The sequence below is a fragment of the Haliaeetus albicilla genome, chromosome 4, assembly GCF_947461875.1.
Source record: "Haliaeetus albicilla chromosome 4, bHalAlb1.1, whole genome shotgun sequence".
NCBI lineage: Eukaryota > Metazoa > Chordata > Aves > Accipitriformes > Accipitridae > Haliaeetus > Haliaeetus albicilla.
Genome location: NC_091486.1, coordinates 27,153,591 through 27,171,089, shown reverse-complemented (window position 1 = coordinate 27,171,089; position 17,499 = coordinate 27,153,591). Strand labels below are relative to the sequence as shown.

General features: G+C 37.5%; 1 protein-coding gene across 6 annotated transcripts in view; it reads left to right on the top strand.

Annotated features, from left to right (window-relative positions):
* The window catches only part of SESTD1 (SEC14 and spectrin domain containing 1), a 62,049-nt gene extending 49,800 nt beyond the window's left edge, over window positions 1-12,249 (top strand). For all 6 annotated transcript variants that reach the window (XM_069781573.1, XM_069781572.1, XM_069781571.1 and 3 more), the window contains 6 exons: window positions 502-661; window positions 4,006-4,087; window positions 4,398-4,520; window positions 6,373-6,564; window positions 9,000-9,121; window positions 11,499-12,249. In XM_069781573.1, the coding sequence (XP_069637674.1) occupies window positions 502-661; window positions 4,006-4,087; window positions 4,398-4,520; window positions 6,373-6,564; window positions 9,000-9,121; window positions 11,499-11,628 (809 nt within the window). In that variant the 3' untranslated portion in view covers window positions 11,629-12,249. The remainder of the gene's footprint in view (window positions 1-501; window positions 662-4,005; window positions 4,088-4,397; window positions 4,521-6,372; window positions 6,565-8,999; window positions 9,122-11,498) is intronic.
* The last annotated feature ends 5,250 nt before the right edge of the window (window positions 12,250-17,499 follow it).

The following is a 17,499-nucleotide window of genomic DNA, read 5'->3' as shown; positions in this document are numbered from 1 at the left end:
ATATTACTTTAGGAAAACAGATAGTAGAGCTGCCAAATAATAGATGTAACAGCAGATTCTAAGGGATGGCATATTTTAGCATAGAAAAATGTATCAGCCATATGAGATGTGTTATGCAGTAGTAACTTCTGCCAGCCATGGAAGAACATTTAGGCTGCAACTGCTTAGCTGTGATAAATATTTTAGGTATTGTGCAGCTGTGTGGATTAAAGACATTAATTAGCTATTTATATGCTGAAAAGTTAATACTCAGTGTCAGCTTTTATTCCGTTACTTGTTATCTGCTAGGTCATAGAATAGCAAAGCCTTAGCTCTTCGTTAATATAGACAAATACTCACTCAAACTTAAAAGTTGGAAGGGCAGCGAAAGACAGATAGTAATGTCCTTTTCACTTTCCAGCCTTCCATCTCAGATTCTGTTGCATTTCACATCTCTCCTTTGGGGAAAAAAATAACAAATTTTTAAGTGACCATTGACTTGTTTTTTCTTTTTTTCTTTAGACTTAGGCTTGCAAGGCTTGCGTGAGAAAGGTCAAAGTCTTCTTGATCAAATATCTAATCAAGCATCCTGGGCCTATGGGAAAGATGTGACCATTGAAAACAAAGAAAATGTGGACCATATCCAAGGAGTGATGGAAGATATGCAGCTTAGAAAACAAAGGTAATAACGGTTCTAGTAATTAAGATTTTCATGTGCTGATAGGTCACTTTATATAAATTTGCATATACATATATATTTTTTTAAGGGACTGTTTTGCTTTATCTTCAGTTATGGGATGTAGTGCAACTGTAATTTATATTTGTGGTATATTTAAATGGGACAGAAGCCTTCCTGTCTAATCTGTTGTAGCATATTCCTAAATCCAAGCACCTGTTGTATTTCAGTACTGGATGGAGTATTTGAGTGCTTTCCTGTACTTGTAAATGCTCAAGAATTATACATTCCTTTTATATGGAGTTATGGAATGGATGCAAGAGGCATCATTTAAATGTTAGCAGCTTGAGATGGAAGGTATAAGACTACAGTAGTGATGATGGCCCTAAAATTATGTATTAATTACGTACAGACTTGTTTATCCCCTTTTTCACAACCTCTATCCTTTAAGCATGGCATTTTCACTCCTGAAGATAGGAATAAAGATGGGATGGTGTTGGGGGACAGGGTACAGAATGGAGGCAGAGAGTTCAGTTTTCAAAATGTGTTTTTTTGTGAGTTTTGGAAAAAGATAGAGTGGAGATTGAAGTTGTAGTAGGGAATAATGCTGGGGGGAGTTGAATTTGCAAGAAAGATGGATTTTGCCATCACCTTCTTCCTCCTAGCCTTTCATTGAGTATTTTTTTTTTAAAGATGTAGTAGTACTGGATTGGCTACAGTACTGCATTTTTTTTCTACTCAACAGTGTGAGAGAATCATGATGTTGCTTATTATTACTGCTGGAACCCCTGACACAATAAAGTACTCTCCATAGAAAGTGCCTGAACTTTGAGGGCAATGGCTGAACAAAAAGGTGCTTCTAGGGAACGATGACGTCTAATGAGTATTAAGTTGCTCAATTGAGGAATTAATTCTACCCTCACAGTTTGTTTTCTTAGGGAGCTTAGTGTGTTTTGGTAGCGTTTAGAGAAGGTACTGTTTTAAGTATGTCCTCTGAATCCTATTTACTTGAGCAGCACTTGTGTTTAGAGGGCCAACTGCAAAGAGCTGTAGAGGACCATGTGTCACTGTGCAGTAAAATGGCAGTTGGAATTCAGTACTGAGAAAAGAAATGCATGTGGGAGAAGGAAAAACTATATACATAGTAAGGGACTCTGAACCAGCTGTTAAAGGTAAACGTTGGAAGACTTTTGCAAAAATTGCTTTAATGTTCAGTCATACTGTGAGAAGCAAGTAGAATGCTAAGGACTGTTAGAAAAGGAATAGAAAGTTAAAAGGAAAATGTCATTGTGTCACTGTATAGATTTGTAGTCCATTTCTGTTTTAAGTGTTACACAATTCTGGTCCCTGTTCTCAGAAGAATTGTGGGAAATCAATTAGAGGATCAAAAAGTCAATAAAATGTTCAGACAAAGGTATGAAGCAGCCTCCAGATGATGAATGATTAAACAAGGTGGTTCTTCAGCCTGGAGGAGAGACAAAAAATTATAATAAGGACTATCAGTAGCATTTAGTAATTTTTGCAACAGTTCATTTTTTTCAAATTGTATTGAAGGTTTCTTATTATTTATATACACATGTAGTATAATGTTTATTTCTGGGGGCATTTTGCTGTTTTAGTTATGCTTTTGGAACCCATAAACTGTTTTCCTGCACTATTAGAGCAACAAATTTCCTTTCTGTAAGCATCACAGCACTACAGGACATGTAACAAAACGCAGTACTCTAATGAACTGTTCTTTGGAAGTGCTTATGTTTGCAACCAGTTTGAAAAAACAGATCCATGCATACTCTCTTGCATTCACTTATAGTGCTAACTGTTGTTGAGATTAATAATTCCATTTGCACTGGATGGGAGTCTGAATCTTGCTGTCTACTTAGTAGGCTCTGAAATTGAAGTGGAAAGGTCATTCTGCTGAATGTATTAGCTTAGCTCTCACTGTGGAAAGAAAAGAACTTTCGATACTTTTTTTTTTAATTCTAGCTAGAGAAAGAACTGCAAAATGTGCTTAATTCAGAACAAGAGAATTAAAATTAGTTGTTATATGAATTAGATTTTGAAATGCTTCCTGACAAGTTGTAGCAAAGGACATCATCGTGTAAGGGTTCAATTATTACAATCTTTAGTTATCTAAAAAGAAAAACAGAAATATGTGTTAACATCTTTTAGACAGTCCTCATTTTATTCACCAAGAAAACTTCACCACCAGCTCACAGTACAGTTCAGAATTATGCCAGGTTTAAGCCAGCTTTCACCTAGACTTGAGTAGGATAAAGTCTGTCTTAGGAATGTAAGCCTCTGTGTGGCAGATCAAGGTGCAACAAGGTAAGGAACCTGCAAGGCTGCTGGAAGGTCTTGTAGCTATTGCTGATATTACTGTCTGTAACTTAGACGTATCAGGAGTCTTGAGGATCATGATTTCGGTGGGTTGTAGTGCTCGGTTCTATTTATTGCATGTTTCTTACTGTTACGTGAGGCATTATATATTTTGGCCAATCTAAGCAGCACAAAAAATGTTTCAATCGCCTTTAAGCACAAATACGGGCTGGGAGATGAGTGAATTGAGAGGAGACCTGCAGAGAAGGACTTGGGGGTTGACGAGAAGCTCAACGTGACCCACAATGTGCACTCGCAGCCCAGAAAGCCAGCCGTATCCTGGGCTGCCTCCAGAGTGACCAGCAGGTTGAGGGAGGTGATTCTCCCCCTCTACTCTGCTCTTGTGAGACCCCGCCTGGAGTACTGTGTTCACCTCTGGGGCCCCCAACACAAGGAGGGCAGGGACCAGCTGGAGTGAGTCCAGAGGAGGGCCATGAAGATGATCAGGGGTCTGGAGCACCTCTCCGATGAAGACAGGCTGAGAGAGTTGGGGTTGTTCAGCCTGGAGGAGGAGGCTCCAGGGACACCTTACAGCAGCCTTCCAGTACCTAAAGGGGGCCTACAGGAAAGCTGGGAAGGGAGTTTTTCCAAGGGCTTGTAGTGATAGGACAAAGGGTAATGGCTTTAAACTGAAAGAGGGTAGATTTAGATTACATGTAAGGAAGCAGTTCTTTATTGTGAGGATGGTGAGGTACTGGAATAGGTTGCCCAGAGAGGTTGTGGATGCCCATGCCTGGGTGTTCAAGGCCAGGTTGGATGGGGCTTTGAGCAGCCTGGTCTAGTGGAAGGTGTCCATGCCCATGGTAGGGGGGTTGGAACTAGATGGTCTTTAAGGTCCCTTCCAACCCAAACCATTGTGATTCATGAACACTTGCCATCTTAATGCTGTTCACTGAAAACATCATTGTCAAACTCATAATGTATTGTGTCTGCTATATGTATGTTGGTGAGCCTTCCTGTGCTACTCTTTTAAGGTGTGAGGATATGGTGGATGTGCGGCGACTGAAGATGCTTCAGATGGTACAGTTATTTAAATGCGAAGAAGATGCTGCTCAGGTATGGAAATGCCTACAGAATTTCATCATTCTGGTCTTTATTGTCCACTGGTTAAATTTATGGGAGTTGACAGTTGTACAGTATTATTTTTATGACTTTCAAATGTAGTTTTATTTAGTGAATTTGTACAGTGAAAATAAAGAATACAGCAATGACTAAAAATAGTGCATTTGGTGATTGCATGCATGATCTACCAGTTTGTGATAACTTTTTTCTATATCAAAAGTATATGCTAGTACTGAAGTTACTTCACCCATCTGGATTAATTTCTTTTCAATTTAATTTTATTCTTTTGACTTTTGTTTTTAAGGCAGTAGAATGGTTAAGTGAACTGTTGGATGCTCTGTTGAAGACACACATTCGACTGGGAGATGATGCTCAAGAAACAAAAGTTTTACTGGAGAAACATCGAAAATTTGTTGATGTCGCACAGGTGAAATGAATTTTTTTAGCAATATCGTTTTTGTACAGTTTCAGAAGATCTCCTAAATAGAATTGGTACCTGTATGGACAATCATGGAACAGGTGTTACTATTCTTAATGATTTGCCTCAATGCTTGAATGAAGAAACCATGATTGCTGGAATTGGTGATGAGCCTAATGAGATTTTTGAAGTTCCATCCACAATAGCGATGCTGCAGTTTACTACCTTAGTATATCTACTTCATGTAGGCAATGTAAACCACAAAATATAACGTTCACAATGACTTTCTTAAAAGGCATATATTTCAAACAGTCTTTATAATGACTTTTGAATTACTGCAATAACATACTGAAATATGGCTGAGCCACTTGGTTTCAGTCTATTTTGTGCTGTACTTCATGAAACAGAGCCTGTCTTTCTATTGGTTTTCCAGGTAGAGTTGACTGCTGGTGTATGATGGTCCTGCTCATACAAGAAGTTTTGGCACTAGCAGAGTTAGGGGTTGGACAGAACTGACAGCTTTAATTCTTGATTGTAGCAGCCAACTAATGAATCCTGCTGTACAAGAGTCTAGTGAAATTCACTGAAGCCATAGGGCATGTTTGCACACCTGTTTGCAAATCCGGAATATGCAAACAGATGCTGGGTACATGTGAAAGAATTTCGTGTAAGAATAGAAATGTACAAGCTGGGCATTTTTCAGGTGCTTTTTCAGATGTATACTGCTTTTAGGAATGACTAATTCAGACTTGCCAATTAACAGATGTGATGTTTTTTAGTTGCACCTGTTACACTGGAACTGATTTTTCTCTTTTGATGAATTAGAACTGACAATGACAGGAGAGTAGCTTACTGTTACAATGATGTGCCACAACGCACCTGGATGCTGGGTGACTACAAACATGGTAACAGTGAAGTCAGTGAGATAGTCATCTTGGCAGTAGATATCAAGTATCCCATGTGTAAGATCCAAGCAGCTATTTGAAATTTTCAGGAGGCTCTGTTCTTTTGCCAGTGTGAATGCTAGTGTTGTGGTCTAACCCCAGCTGGTAACTAAGCACCACGCAGCCACTCACTCAGTCCCCCCCACCCAGTGGGATGGGGCGGAGAAGCAGAAGGAAAATGGTAAAACTCGTGGGTTGAGATAAGAACAGTTTAATAGAACAGAAAAGAAGAAACTAATAATGATAATAATAACAATAATAAAATTACAATAATAATAAAAAGGATTGGAATATACAAAACAAGTGATGCACAATGCAATTGCTCACCACTCACTGACTGATGCCCAGTCAGTTCCTGAGCAGCGATCCACCGCCCCCAGGCCAACTCTTGCAGTTTATATATTGGGCATGACGTCCCATGGTATGGAATACCCCTTTGGCCAGTTTGGGTCAGCTGTCCTGGCTGTGTCCCCTCCCAACTTCTTGTGCCCCTCCAGCCTTCCTGCTGGCTGGGCATGAGGAGCTAAAAAATCCTTGACTTAGTCTGAACACTACTTAGCAACAACTGAAAACATCAGTGTGTTATCAACATTCTTCTCATACTGAACCCAAAACAAAACACTATACCAGCTACTAGAGAGAAAATTAACTCTATCCCAGCTGAAACCAGGACAGCTAGACAACAGGGGATTTTTTTTTTTTTTTTTTAAAGAGCAAAAGCACTGTTTGGTCATTACAATTTTATTCATACTTCATCAGCATTTTCTAGTAGACCAGATTAGTTTGATATACTTTGCAGGTCTAAATTGAGGAGCTTTCATAGACTTGTCTGCTGTTGTTTTAAGATACTAATTAGCTCCTAAATTAAGCACAGAGTTTTTACGTGTACCTTCTTTCCCATCCCCTCCAACTTTTAGAGTACTTACGATTATGGGAGACAGTTACTGCAGGCAACTGTTGTCCTGTGCCAGTCCCTGCGGTGCACTTCGAGGTCCTCAGGGGACACGCTTCCAAGACTGAACAGAGTGTGGAAACAGTTTACAATAACTTCTGAGGAAAGAGTACACCGGCTGGAAACAGCTGTTGCATTTCATTCAAGTGCTGAAAAGGTGAGTGTTGTGTTTTTAAGAAGAAAAATTTCTTTAAGCAAACAAAATTTAAGAAAAACAAAGTTGTCAGTGTGTATTTATTGCCCCTTTCTAAATATTAAAAACAAGCAGAAAGAAGAATTTAAGCATATTTTTCTAACTGTTAATTTCAATACTTAATGCAATTCTTGCTAGCGTACCTATATTGGTATAGGGCCTGCTTAACAAAAAGGGAGACAGCAGCCCTGAAGCTCAGGTGCATTGAGTTGGGGCTGGAAGAATTTTTTTTTTTTAACTCTTCAGAGGGGAACTCTTATGTTGATCATAAAGCATTTCTTTGTGTGTTTTAGACTGTAAATCTTAAAGGCAAGGAACACTTCTTGCTTTGTGGCTTTGTGCAGGGTATAATACAAAGCTACAGGGTCATTTAAGATCTTTGGAGAGTTAGAAGGAGTATTGCCTTTTAAGCTCTGTGCATTTTGAATGTGATATCCTTCTCACAAACTGTGTAAATAAATGCAACTCTCACCAGTTTAGCTTCCATGCATGCTATGTTGCTGTGCCTTGTATTTTGCATTTGGAGGGTGTTGAACATGCTGTTACTGATGCATGACTAACCAAATCCAACAGGTGTTAAAACTCAGATTTATTCTTCAGCAGAAGTTAGTTAGAATTCCGGTAACATTTTATAAAACCACAGGCTCAATGATGTAAAGAGAATTAATACTACACAGCTGACTTAAGAATCCCCAAGATTTAAAGTGATGGCTCAAAACGCACATATCACTCCCCTGAAAGCTGAGGGCTCTCTCCCTCGAGGAGTTACCTCGGGCAGTGCCCCGACCCGAGGGGGAGTCCCCAACTGCAGACACACTGCTCCGAGGAGGACTGATTCCAACATGCCCTCCGGCGGGACCCTGTTTATACCCCTGTTGAATCTGACCTGTGGTCATTTAATCCTGTTGGCCAGGAGGGTCACCTTGGTGTACCTGGCGCATCTCAGTTGGCCAGTTCAAATTTCAACCTGCGGCCTCCAGGGTTTCCTTCCCCTTCTCCCTTCCTGGAGAAGTTTTGTTTCCTGCTGGCAGGATGGGGGGGGAATGTACTGCTGCACATGCTTTCTTCAAAACGCACCTCTACCTTGCTATGGTTTTCAAACTCCTGTAACCAACTGTCTCACCACTGTGCCCAGTTGGATGATGCTAGAAGCCACAGAGGGGGTCGAGCAATCAATAACAATGTTATGGGGAATAGTAGCTATTTGTTAACAGCTTGCTGAAGGGGGGAATGCTGAGGGTTTTCAAATGCCTGAATTCGAGACAATATCCATTAATGTAGATCGTGAAAGATATGGCCTTTTCGTCTAGGGACCATTCTTTCTGTGAAGTGATACATTTCAGAAAAGCAATTTAGAGTATGTATCTCTAATATTGACAATAAAATTGCATATAACTGCAAAAAAGCCAACCTTGGACATGATAAAAGAAAATAAATTCATTCTGTCACTGAAGGAGAGCATGGATGCAAAGCTGATTCGTGTGCTCCTTGCTTTCATTCAATTCTTGTTTGTATTAATGGAAGATACTTTGAATTTGTAGGCATTGGGAGTTGATGGAGCTTCACAAAAGCAGAAATATATCATCTGTGCTGCCACAGATGACTGAAAAAAGTTTTACCTGATACCAAATTAGAATTCAGTGGTTCATAAACTCCTAAGAGTTGATTGTCTCAGTCCATATTATGAGCATTCTTTCATTGTTGTAGTAGCTAATTGCTATGTTTTTAGGCAATCTTGAGTTTAAAAAAAGTAAATGTATGGCTGAAAAAATAATGCTCTTGTTCAAAAACATAATTCTCCTAGCACTATTGTGACATATTAATGAATCTGTGAGGAAAATATGCTGTTAATATCCATGCTGCTTTGGAAAAAAGTAAGAAGTGGCAGAGGAAGAAGTGGAAGAAAATACAGAGCTAAGTACTAAGATTGGGTCCCAATCCTGTCTGGAAACACTTGTGTTCAGACTTTTTTAATCCCACCTGTTCTGTGCCAGATGTAGATTTTAGTTTTGAAATGGCTTGTAAGGGGCCCTTTATTATCCATGTTTCTTCCATCTCATATGACTGTCTTGTATGTTTAATGATGCAGGTTACTATTTTTATGCATTTTATATTGCTGGAATATTGTCTAGCAAGATTATTTTTTCTTTTTTGTTCCCTCTTAGAAGTAATGTAAAACGTTCTAGTACAGAACAGTGGTAGCCCTGAACTATCTTCTCAATGTAGCTTAATCTATATTGTCCTTTCTTGAATTATATGAATATTTCGATTCATCTCACATAAATGCAGCAGTAAAGATGCTGAAAGAGCATTCACTCTGCCAGTTAATGGCACTTAAAAAACTACATGCTATCCCTTGTGTACTTTCTTCTGCATTTCCTTATTTATTTTTTCAACAGATTTTACAAGAATGTCCAGAGCAGCCTGAAGCTTTTAATGAAATGGAGCGATTTGATGAAATTGAAGCAGTTGGGAAATCGCTGTTGGACAGACTAACAGTGCCTGTAGTTTATCCTGATGGGTATGCAAAATGTTTTTCTAATGCCTTCGGAATATGCTTTTGGTAAAGTTTTATAATACTCTCATAGGCAGAAGAATCTTGAATGCTTATTGTTGAAATTAAAAAGGCAGTGCACTGATAAAATTCTTTAAAAATTCTTTCCCATCTTTTCACAGAAAGCAGGCAGGTCCAATTTCAAACTTTATACAATGTGCCCACTTTCTCAAAGTAGTAACTTTTTCACACTCAGTAATGATTAGATTTAAGCAGTCTTTACACCAGCAAAGTATGTAGAAGTAACACAAGAAGGACCAGTCCCAATATCTTCTCCCTGAAAAAAGATACCAGATTAGAATCATGGTATTTTGATTAATTTATTTGTGATTCTACCTGTCTGAAGTCTTAAGCCAGTACATTGAAGATAAATTTATATTTGATTTATTCAGCAAATAAAACAGTACTTCCCTCATGAGCTATTTATACTAATTTAAAATTGGTGGCTGTCTTGAGCTACAAAAGCAAATTGAATTTGGAATCTCATCTGTAATAAAACTCAGTTCTCTGTGTTCAGTAAAATACACTTGTCCATTGTGATGCTGAGCTTGTAGTTAGTTTCTTCTGAGTATAACCAAGCCTTGGAACTAGTCTCTGGGTGTGTAGGATCCCGCACCATAATGAATGAGATCTGAAATCAGTATTTTGAATTAGAGGCTGAAACCTTATGAGATGGTATCAGGTAACTGCCTTATGGGTAACCTAAAGTTGATCTGAAAAATACATTTACAGGAAGCTGGTTGTGAAAATTAATTTCCTATCATCTAATTTCCAAAATATCATGTCCCCTTTGCAGTATAGTCTCCTTCAGTAAGGAGTGCTACGCGTGAAGATGGACCAAGGCCTGAACTAATAGTGATTTTTACTGCCCTTTCAGTAGTGTATTTGAAAATAGTGGAGGATTTTATAGCTGTGAGAAAAAAAAAACAAAAACAACAACAACAACAACAAAAAAACCAAACCAAAAACAAACCCCAAGTGTGTTATGTTTGAAGTATTTTGGTATAACTTTTGTATAGCAGATTTTAGTGACCCGGTAAAAGTAGCAACTGTTATTTATTCTTAAAACATATCTATTAAAGTAAAAACAAATATTAGAACCTGGGAAAGCTCCCCATGAAAGAAGACGCTTGCCACGCTTTGAGGTTTGAGTCATAACATGATGCTCCTATAGGTGTATATACACTCATATTTTAGGCTGACTGACTGAATCCTGAATATTATTTCTGACCCCTCTGGCATTTCAGCAGAGTTCTGTGTGTCCCCTTTCTCAAAAGTGGCATCTTAGCTGTCCTAAATCCCAGGATCTCCTGCTCATTGTCCCTAGGAATTCTATTTTTGAAGCATTTAAAAAACAATTTGCAAGGGGCTCGCTGATTAGTAGAAATAGCTTAAGAACTGTAGGAACACACAAAATGTCATAAAATGCTTGGAGGCATCTTCATCAACCTCTTCACTACTTTGGACTTTTGTCATTATCTACTTGGAAGTCCAGGTCACTGTTCCCTGTCCTGTTCATGGCTTCTAACCTGCATCAGGAAAAGCATCTGCCCATACTGTGATCCCATGCAGAGCTGTGCAATCTTTTGTCTTTGGAGTTCCCTAGTAAAACTAGTCTACTCCTGTGTGAGATAACTTTTCTGTCTGCTTATGCCTGTCCCCCCACTCTTTCCAAAGTCCTTTGCCCTACCACCATTTCCAGTCTTCAACCTCTGTGCTTTGTAATTAGATTTGACACCTGTTCTTCTGAAACATATATTCTGTTCAAATCCTCCTTTTGCTGTCTCCTTGGTTAGTGGTTCCCCTAACATTTCAGCTGTTCTTTTGTTGTATGTGAATGGGAGAAATCAACTTACAAGCCATGTGTTCTTTTCAGTTTGATAGATAGATGACATAGTTTGACAGCATGTGGCTGACTTCACATACACAGAGTCCTTCGATAATGCAGCAATTGCATAGCCTCAGAATTCATGTATAGACAGATTTCCTTGATTGTCGTAGTACTCAAAACTGCCAGACTGACTTGGAGGTAGCCAGAAGTGTTGGGAAGTATCTAGTTGTACTTACAGAACAGCGCCCTGCTGTTGAGAGAATCTTTTGAGTATAAAAGGGTCATTTAGTATTTGTAACAATTTCATCAAGATCTGCTGTCAAGTCTCATCACTGTGTCTCCAAAGCCTTTTAAAGGTGGCTTTTAAATTTCAGAGGAAAAAGTGCCTATTTTTCTTATCTACTTTGTGTTTTCTAGTGCCATTCGCGTGTATATTCACATACTGTCTTTTCACTGGTAACTTCTTGTGTTGGTTTGTGGGGGTTTTTTTTGTTTGTTTGTTTGTTTTTTTAGGTCCGAGCAGTACTTTGGGAGCCCAAGTGATATGGCTTCTGCAGCAGAACACATTAGAGAGAAGATGAAGCTAGTTAGCCTGAAAAAGCAGCAGCTGAGACAACCAGAAGCCACTACCCCAGAGAGCTAATACTGACCCTTCTCTATGAATTCATAATAGGACTTCAGTTTGTAATCCAGCATGTTGTTTGCATATTACAGAATTTGGCATAATATATTAAAATGCATTTCACAGCCGTTATAAGTCTCATCTTTTTTCAGAGTAAATGTTCTCAGCATCTTAACACTGTACATCTATCAAGCCATAATATTTAACATGCTATGAAACCATAGATTCCAAGTATCTTACGAAAAGGAACTGTAAACTTTGCACTGAAATTTGCTGTAAAGCTTTACCTGACCTGTCAGCTGCTTCTTAATTAAACAGCTGATGCAAGCTTTGACTGGTGCTAATGAAAGTGTTAGGAGTTCCGTATTATGAAATTGTAGTTCTTTGCTTCCCCCTATGCCCAGGTGATGTAGTAATTTTAGACTGTAGGTAAAGTTCCTGCAGTGTAGACAGTGGTGACCCTATAATTTTAATTTGAAATACTGTTAAAGAAAAAAAAAATCATTTTTATTGTGCGAGTATGCAACCTGCCCATCAAATCTTTGATATATCAAATTCATTAAACAGATGTTTTCCTATTTGTATTGATAAATGTATTAAAAGCTGTTTGTGCTTAATAAAAATCATGTTTTTAAAATCTAATATGAATTTGTTCTGGTCTGTATCCCCAAATGTCATTTGTGTTATATTTTTGTAATAAATGGTAGTAAAAATCATCACTCCCCCAATATTTTTACAAAGTTGGTATAATTTTTCTTACAAAATACTCTTTATGACACACTGTAGCTGTAAGGGGAACTGCTCTTGAACTATTATTAATAGGAGCAAGAGTCTTTTTTTTTTTCTTTCTGGTAGCAGTACTTACACAAAAGTAAGATAGTATGTGCATAAGTCTGTGTTATATTAATAATCGTTTTGTTCCCATGTAAGACTAGTACATGTCTCTTGTGCTTTATTTCTAAGTCTTGTTTCCCTTTGAATGGAGAATCTTGAATAATGTGAATATCCCTGGTAGTACCTTTGAGGTTAAAGATTTTCATCTAGTGAAAAATTATGAACATGAAGTTCATAAACAACTTAAAACCATGAGATTAGTAATAAAAAGAAATTTATTAAGAGAAAGGAATTGGATTGAAACAAAATCAGCTGTGTGCATAATTTGGTTAACTTCTTACTCTTCAGGATTTAATCTGGATAAATTCAATGTTATATTTACTGCAAGATGGTGTGGTATCTGACCATTTTAGAATACTGTGTGTGAAACAACTGTAGGTGTAAATCACACTATATTTTGCTCACAGTAAAGATAATGCTCTGTTCTGCAGGCGTCGTTATTACTCTTCAGGTTTTCTTGATGGATCTGTCATTCAAATATTATATTTACTTATTTGTCTCTGTTTTTCCACATTCTCTCCAGAGGAAAGTGATGTGTCAAAGCAATTTCTCTAATTTTGAATTACTATTTTTTATAATGGCTTATCTGTAACTTCAGTGATAAAGGTATTTTTCCTCTCGGGGTATTTTGGCAGAGGAAATCCAATTATTTTGATGCATTTGATGCAATAGTGCAATATTACATTAATTCTAGTTTAAAACCAACTGAAGTTTCACAGACCTTATTTATAGAGAGACTTTTTCAATATAATCTTTTAAGATTTAATTTAGTTGTTTAATTCTGTTGAGAAAGCTGCTGTTACCATGGCTAATATTTGGATGACAAATTTATTTAGAAAGAACCCAAACATGAAAATTCTACATATATTTAATGCAAAGAGCAAACACAAAAGTAAATTATGATTGTAGTTGTTATAAGCACTATGTCTCCCAATTCTGCAGCATTTGTTTGTAAATCAAATCTACTTACACTAAGTAATGGTCTGCAGTATAAAATCCCATTAAAATACTAGTTTATGGTAAGCACCTTACAAACACTAAGATTATTTGCAGGTTTTTATTTTATTTTTTATTCTATTTTTATTCTGTTTAGGGGCTCAATAAGGTATGCAAAACCAGAGCAGTATCAGAAGCTCCAAACTCATGACAGCTGCATTCACGACTTGGAACTGAGGACAGTTCACCCTAATAACCCCAATGTTAAGTTTGGCTCAGTGCATGAAGTCCAATCTTGAGGCTGTTCTTAATCTGTCGTCCGGCATTCCTAGAGGCCAGTGAATTCTGACTTTTCACCCTATTGTCTCTAAACGAGAGTCTTGAATGATATAACCCCTTGGGCTATGCCAGCTTTTCCCCTCTCTCTCTCTCTCTCTCTCTGTGCTCCCTTCCCCTTCCTCTCTGGAATTCCTTGCCTTTAGGGAAATCAAGTGGCTGGTAAGGTGCTATCTACCAGCACTCTGCGATTTGCCAATTTCCTGTGTATCAGAAATGATGGCAAGCAGTTTTTTAGGTCATGTTGCGTGAGTCTGCCAGATATTTCTGAATCCTTCCTATGAACTCTGAGACTTCCTGTCTTACTGAAGGAATTTGAATAAACACCATCTGTTAAGAATACTGTTGAATTTAACTAATTGAGAGATACATTTTTGTGCTGGTCTTCTCTTAGTCAATGTACCAGCTATGGTTGTACTTGCTACTGAACCTTTAGAAATGTACAACCCTTAATAGCATACAAAGTCAGTGAAATATATAGAGACATGCTGAAAAGGAAAACTGCTCAAGTAATCTGTTGTTATTTGTTTGTGCAGATACTACTCCAAGCAGTAGTGGTGGCTCTAACTGGCTCTTGCTCTGCACTTTTTGGCAGCAAAAATGATTCAAACAACAGAGTTCCAAAAGACGCAAATATGTGGGGGGGGGTTGTATGCTTTGTTGTTTTGTTTTGGGTTTGGTTTTTGTTTGTTTTTTTTTTTAACATAAATTGCCTGCAGTGAGGGATACAGTGCTACCTGTAAGATAGGGAGATACCAATAGAATAGGGAGGGATTGATTGTAAGGACTGTAGTTATTATACTCCTAAGTATATTATGATTGATAACTTGGAAGTGATGGAGTCAACCCTGTTCCATGGTAATGAAATCAATAACAAGAATTTCTAAGTTCTTGTTAGCCAAGTTTAGAGTTATTTGAAATGTTTCAAAATATAGTAAGTATTTTGTTACTCTTTCTGGTAATGTAATCCTGAGTGGGTTTATTGTGACAGTGAGCAACATCAGAAAGGTAATCAACTCCATAGGTGTCATCTGTTTTTAGTAGGGCATCAGTTGGATAGACTGGCAGTCATGTAAAATGCTTATACCTATAAGCTCTTTTAATTGTGAAAGGTGTGTGGGCATTTGTATTAGTTTCCATAAAAATGTTTGATTTTTACTGCTTAACTTTGTATTGTGATTAGTAGGACTAATGGGATTAATTTTTTTCTTGGAAAAAACAGGTTTGGACCAGGCAGACTTGTATAGCTTATATGACTGAGCGTTCAAAGGGTTACTCTGGAGGTACAGCAGTGGATGGGGAAGGGTTGTGTGTGCAGTGGGATTGTATAACACTTCTTATACCATCATTCTAGCCTAAGAATATCCGTGCCAGCTGACAGAAAGGTAGGGGGAAGATTTTTCCATCCCAGTAAAAAAAAAAAAAATATCAGTAGGTCACGGTCACAAGGAGGGGTTGTCATAGGCTTTCAGCAACAGTAATGACATGTAATGATGTTTATGCTAACCTCCAGTTTCCTGAATTCTTTCTACAGGATAAGTTTAATTTGTATAAAGAGATTATTAGGAAGGAGGAAGAAAGGAAGCAAGGAAGCTTTTGGAACTACAGATGAAATAATTCTGTAATAGCACATTATGTGAGCTCTGGAGCTAAAATGCTGAGAAACGGGTGAGAGCAAAGATTTGGTGATTCCTGACTTCTGAAGTCTATCCCTTATAACTCTCTAGACTCTTGCAGTAGTAATAAGGGAGTCAGCACTGTAAAAATGCTTAGTTATGTTAGCCTTCTGCTCTAGTTTAAAGAAAATAATCAGAAGGTTGGTCTAAGCATACAGGATATCAATCTGTACATACGTAGTAGCTGCAAAAGTGCCTGAATGTGAACTGCAGGGCCAGAAACTGTTTGAGTATCTGGAATTTACATAAAGTTCCAACAAGGTAATTAATTCATGATCTCTTTGGAGAGAGATATCTTGTCTTTTTCGGGTTTGTGGAAAAGCAATATAATCTGAAATAAGATACAAAGGCAAATAGTTACATTACATCTGGTTCCAGCTTGCACAGTCATTTTGAATCTTGGTAGGCTGAGTTTTCTGTAGTGTGTCATTTTCACAATTTCCTAATACGTAGCACTGCAGGCTATTGCAGAGTTACTTCTGGGGAATCAAAATCAGATGTTAGAAAAGTACCCTGGGCTATCATTTTAAAATCATTGATTCCTGCAATCATCCCACTTCTGTTTCCTCCACTTATAGTCCCATTGTTACAGTACTGATGCTTCTCAAGACTGCATCTTAATTGAAAATTCTATTAAAAACTGACTAACTGCATGCCTTTTGCAAGGGTATGGAGTCAAGGAGTTCTTCAAGATATTTTTAATCTGGTGCTCAGTGGAGGTAGTTTTACTGTAGAGATTTACTGTGTGGAAATATAGGTAAGATTAAATAACCACACAAAAATGAGTTTGGTTTCCCACTTCTAGTGGGTCCCTTTGTACAGATCCCCAAAACACATGATAGTTTAGGACCATTTTTCTGTGACTTCAAGGTTAATTTGGAACCTGAAGGTGAATCATCAAAGAAACTTGGGAGAACACCTCTGATTCCATCTAATAGGAAAACAACATATTAATCAAATATCAGAGATATTTAACAAAAATAGATGCTTGTGTGACTGTAAAATTTTACAAGAATGTATAGAGACAGGATATATAAAGTGTTTAGTATACGTAAAGCATTAATGATACACTTAAGCTCAAAATAGCAATGAAAATTAGGGCAACAGCTTTCTCTTCATGTTAGAGTTGACTTCAGTTTACACAGGTCTCTGTTACAGCAAAGATTATGGGAGTATAATATAGAGATAAGAGGGAGGCTGAATCAGGATATAAATTCTCTTGAATGGAGAGGAGAAAAAAAATATACTTGAAATTTCAAACATTCTAAGGAACTAGGTTGGAAAACATTTAAAAGTAAATGAAAATCCCAGTTTTTTTAACTTCAGTTGGAAAAGTTCAGCTAATTTTCCAGATACTAGTGATGTTTACAGTTTATAAACTGGAGACCAAAGAGTTAGACTACGTTTTGAAACTTCTCAAGCACAAAGAAAAGCAAAGGAAACTTTAATTAGTCTGAAGTTTATCATTTTAGAATATCTTGAGAAGGTTGTTAAATGGAAACAATTGGTTGTGTTAGCAAGCCTTGTGCAGATAATTTACTTTAGTAATGAACAGAAATGGCAACGTGATTTTTCTTGCAGATAAACCACACATTTTTAAATAATAATGCTGGGTTTTTTAGCAGTTTAATGACAGCATTGAAATGCCAAATGTGTTGTGACTGCCTAATGCTTACAGGAGAAAGTACCTTTTTGTGCACAGGTAACTATGTGCTTAAAAGTAAGCATGCTTAAAAGCTTAAAGTAATTTAAAATTGTTAAGCATGGTTTTTTTTATAGTTCTACAAATTTTAAATATATATTTTACATATTAGCAAGCCTTTTAGCCATTCCAGAAACGGCTAGCCATTGATTACTGTCAGACACCACTGATGCAAGCTCTTGTTGGGAAACCTCTAATGCACTTTGGATTTGTATGTGAAGGGGAGGAGTGGCATATCCTATGTAAAATATCCAATTGATTAAATATCTGTGCTTAAAATGTCCAGGTAGACCCAATGGAACTATCCCTAGTTTCTAATACTCGGTATGTAATAGTCTTTCTTTGGGA